General features: G+C 44.5%; 1 protein-coding gene across 1 annotated transcript in view; it reads left to right on the top strand.

Annotated features, from left to right (window-relative positions):
• Positions 1-1,224: 1,224 nt before the first annotated feature.
• Positions 1,225-4,776, top strand: part of mcf2l2 (MCF.2 cell line derived transforming sequence-like 2) — a 77,756-nt gene continuing 74,204 nt past the window's right edge. The window contains exon 1 of the mRNA XM_084473178.1: positions 1,225-1,395. Coding sequence (XP_084329304.1) covers positions 1,380-1,395 — 16 coding nt within the window. The 5' untranslated portion in view covers positions 1,225-1,379. The remainder of the gene's footprint in view (positions 1,396-4,776) is intronic.

The following is a 4,776-nucleotide window of genomic DNA, read 5'->3' as shown; positions in this document are numbered from 1 at the left end:
GTGTGTCTGTCTGTCTGTGTGTGCATGTGTGTGTACCTGTGGATACGTGCTTCTCTTGAAATGTACTAAATTGTGTCTTTATAAACCAGAGTGTGTGTGGGCAGATTAGAGAGCGATAGGTGTGTGTTTGTGTGTGTGTGTGTGTGTGTGTGTGTGTGTGTGTGTGTGTGTGTGTGCATAATAAGTACACTTTTTTCATATTCCTTCAGAGAAAATGAAATACGAACCATTGAGAGCTTGTCCATACCTCACGGATGTGAGTGCGTTTCTGGGGTTTGTGATCTTTGGTTAAGTTGTGCCATGTGTAATATCCATAGTGACTGGCTTTCTAAATAAGACTATGCTCATAATTGTGAATGTGCAATATCCCAACTTCATTATCTGTTCAGTAATTCCTAACATACAATATATTTCTTTCTATCTGTTGCATCGTATCCGACCATATCTTATCTAAAGAATACACAAATTACGCTTTTTAGATACCTAGCCTACATTCGGCACCTGAAACTATTGTGTAGCAGCTAACCCAGCAAACCCAATACAGATTCCTGTGGCATGTGTGTGTGTGTGTGTGTGTGACAACCAAAGACAATGCAAGACAGAATGCTTTAGATGAAAGTTATGAGAGGAAAGGAAGGTGGTTCTGATGTAAATGTGTGTGTGTGTGTGTGTGTGTGTGTGTGTGTGTGTGTGTAGGTGTGTGTGTGTGTGTGTGTGTGTGTGGATGGCCATGTGCTTCAAGGGCCTCCACTACACACTGGCAATTAATCTTAACAACTAACAGCTGTATGGTAACGGTGTTCTTTATCACAAACACTCAATGCTTGATATACCTTGGAATTCACACTACAAAAGCAACCGAAATTCAACGTTTTTACAGTAAATATTCGTCAGGAAATAGGACCAGCCTATTTCTGTGACAATCCCAGTACTGTAAGAGATGCATATGAGCCGCTCGCAAACCATAGCTGCCAGCGGTGTTTGAACTTCACAGGGAGAGGAGGGGAGGGAAGAAGGGGCGAGAGGGAGGGGGGGAGACGGGAGTAGGAGGAGAGGAAGGGGCAGGAACTCCGGAAGGGGGAGGGGTCGGGTACAGGTTGCAGGAGCCCGTCTGGCGTTGTGGAGGGGTTTTGTCCTCTGTGGTCGAGAGACGTGACCGAGACTGAGACAGGGTGGACCCTGTTGGATCGGACCAAAACACAGAGGGCGGTGGCCTCGGGAGTGGCCATGGCTGTGTGTTTTTGAGTGGTACTCAAGGCATGGGAGGCATGTTGGAGCCCCGGTTCCTATAAGCTGAGGTGGGGGGGTGATCAGCTTGACCCGTGTGACTGTGCACAATCTCGGCCCGGGGTCCTGGTCGGACCTTGTAGACCAGCACCATGGGATCTGTAATGTGTAAGTAAAAGTATTTAATCTCTATTCTTCTACTTTTTATTTACATGGAGTGTTTTCGGTGAACATAACATAAACCATGTTTTTGTTCTGGAGTGCTTCACATGTATAGTATTTTGTCTGTATCTGAGAATTTAACCCATGACCCCGTAACACAGCTAGGGGCGGTTGCCAAGCAGCTCTCGCCCCTGTAACGTGTGTTTAAAGAGGGTTGCGCATGTGTTTCTCTAACTGGGAGCCAATAGAGTGGAGCAAGTCATTAGCTTGTTTCAGCTCATGAGGCTTTTTGAACTGGAGGCCTTCCAGTTGTACCATGACCTAACACAGGATGGCTAAACCGGTACGTGAGACTCTAAGGAATGTGATAATGTGCAGGTTCGAGAACCCACATTTGCCATTGCAACGCAGAAGCTGACCTTTTGTCTGTTTTGGTGTATTTTCTCCCAACCAATGTCCCAAGGATGAGTTGGTTTCTCTTTCTCGGGCTGTAGGAATTAATTGATGCAGTACTTTACTCTGAGTTGGACTGACAGTGTTAAAAGTGTGTGTGAAACTGTTGGCTGACTGCCAACAGTGGATTGAGACCCCATATACAGGTTTGGAAACCACCAGAATGTCCTTACTTCCCTTATAGTCTGGCAGTGGTCTTAAAATAAAAGTGCTCGTGTAACTGGCTAAGTGATTCAAGGCAGCCCAACTTGAAACACTTTTGTGTCATAAATAATGTGAAAGTAGTATTGAGGAATTTGGATTGTTATAAACGATACTTTCATCCCCAGCCAAAACATTTGACTTTAGGTGTACTGCTTAATTGTCAACATGTCCTTGATATCAAACTGGTGAATGGGAAATGGGGAAACATAGACATCCAGGCAGCAGCAAAGACTGCCAGCGCCCCCTTAATACACAAATATTACTGCAAGAAGGCCATGGCCAGTGGGAACAGTGGAAAGAAAAATACAGCAATGCTGCTAAGGCTCCCAGCGTGTTTATTTAGCAAACACAAATTAACTGAAAACTCAAATGGAAAACATTACAAAGGAAACATATGATGGAATGCACAAAGCAACACCATTATTTTGTATTAATAATAACAAGCCATAATGCTACATTTACTGAAATATATTATAATATATGTATGTCCAATTATCTTTATAAATTTTTAGATTATTGTAAATGTGTCAAGACTAAAATCCCATGTACCGCATGCAGTACCATGGTGTACCACAAGTGGTACGCGTACAACAGGTTGAAAAACAGTGATTTTATTAGAGGAGACAAATTCTAATACACATGTATACAGGATGAGGATCTGTAAAAGACAATCAAGCTTACAGGTAAAATAACCTAAGGTCATAACAGACGGAATCAACTTAACTGTTGTTATTGACCATCAGTTAATGGTCAGTTAGATCAACTGGTTTCCATACAGAGAGTAACAGTCTTTACAGACTTTATGGCAAAATGTTTGGTACATTTGTAATTCAAATTGACCATTCTGTAGACACATCTATATCTGAAACACAATAGAACAAGGATAGAATGAAAATAAATCAACTAAAAATACGGGTGGTCATGTAAGCTGTACTAGATGAGTCACTTATCTGAGTCATCTGTGTGTGTGTGTGTGTGTGTGTGTGTGTGTGTGTGTGTGTGTGTGGGTGTGTAGGGATGAGTGGGGATAATCGGATGTCTCTAATAGGCTTGGTGTCTGCAGGTACAAAGATTAGGGCGGCTATGAGAGAAAGAGAGAGACAGAGGGACATAGAGAGACATAGAGAGACAGAGGGAGAGAGAGGGAAAGAGAGTGTGTGGTGGGTGTACAGGCGGGCTGTGGGGGGGAGAGGCACCTTGCTAGTTCTCAGTTGGGACGCATGCGGTAACCGCAGTACAACCGCCGCAGGGGGAAATACTAGTTGATTGAATGTGTTTATGTGCGTGTGTTTGTGTGTGTGTGTGTTGTTGTTGAGGGCACGACCGCAGCAGAGAAAAATGGACGACAGCGAGATGGATGCACTCTGAAAGATCAGTAAACTATTTATCCGTCCGCTGTCTATCTATCTTCTGTGTCTGTGTGTCGATCTGTTAGACAGAGAGATAGATATGCGAAGAGCTAGATAGAGAGAGATAGCTGTAAAGTGTAGAGGAGAAGAAGGTGAAGATGGATTATCAAGGAGCGCTGCCCCACCGGACCGTTCCGTCCCGGTGTTCTTACTGTGGACAGCTGGCGTGCGCCTACACCACCATGCACATCTCCGCCGCTGAGATGGAGTCCTACTCCTGCTTTCTGAGGGCGTGTTGTGAGTCTGCCACCACCACCACCGTCACCACCACCACCACCACCACCACCACCATCACCACCACCAGCATACAGAGGAGTACGCTCTCAACACCTCCAGCTTATATTATGTTGCCCTTCATGTAGGGCATCTTAAAACCATTACAAGGGTATTGTAACATGGTGATTCTGCTTCCAGGGCATTTATACATAGCATGTAGCGTAGCAGTGTGAGCATAACATACAGACGCTCTGACTTTGTTTTGGTTTTTCCCTCATTATTCTGGTAATCCTTCATTGTGACAAGTGAAAACAGAGTGTTGCACACAAGGGGGGGCTCTGGCTTCCTGTAAGGCCACCAACATTGACCATACCCCCCCACCTCCTCCCCCTAAGGTTTAGGTTAAGGTCAAGAAAAATGGATAAACACACACACACACACCACTTTTGACACCCATCTCCTCCACAATTGCTATCTTTAATTATTTGTACGGGAAAGATATTTACATTTTCATTTACATTTAGGGGATTATGCTGACGCTTTTATCAAAAGCGACTTATTCATTATTCATTTCATTCACACATTCACACACCGATGGCAGAGTAAACCATGCAGGGCGACAGCCAGCTCGTCGTGAGCAGTCAGGGTGAGGCGTCTTGCTCAGGGACACCATGACACTCAGCTAGGAGGAGCCGTGTGTGTGTCTGTGTGTGTGTGTGTGTGTGTGTGTGTGTGTATAGACCCATGCTAATATATAACTCCCCTTGCCCGGTATTACTGGTATTAATGTAGGCCTACATTTCAACTCAACACAACTTTGCTGAAACCTCTGGTTTAGTTCAAGTAGGCTGTGATTAGTAGAGTAGTGTTTTGTGATGACGACCACATACTCAATGTATGGTCGGTGGGTACATGCTCCATAATCATTGCAAAGGCTTGATTCTGTATTTGTGTGTGTGTCAGAGAGAAAGAGAGAGAGAGAGAGAGAGAGAGAGAGAGAGAGAGAGAGACAGAGAGAGCTCAAGTCCTGTTATCAGCGGCTTAAATGTTCCTGCCGTTACACATCCTCTGATTGTCCTCTGGCACTGACGCCTTCTTCCTGAGA

Source organism: Micromesistius poutassou, assembly GCF_964030765.1.
Source record: "Micromesistius poutassou genome assembly, chromosome: 9".
In the NCBI taxonomy this organism is placed as follows: Eukaryota; Metazoa; Chordata; class Actinopteri; order Gadiformes; family Gadidae; genus Micromesistius; species Micromesistius poutassou.
The sequence above is the reverse complement of the archived record's forward strand: the minus strand, read 5'-3'. Positions and strand labels throughout refer to the sequence as shown.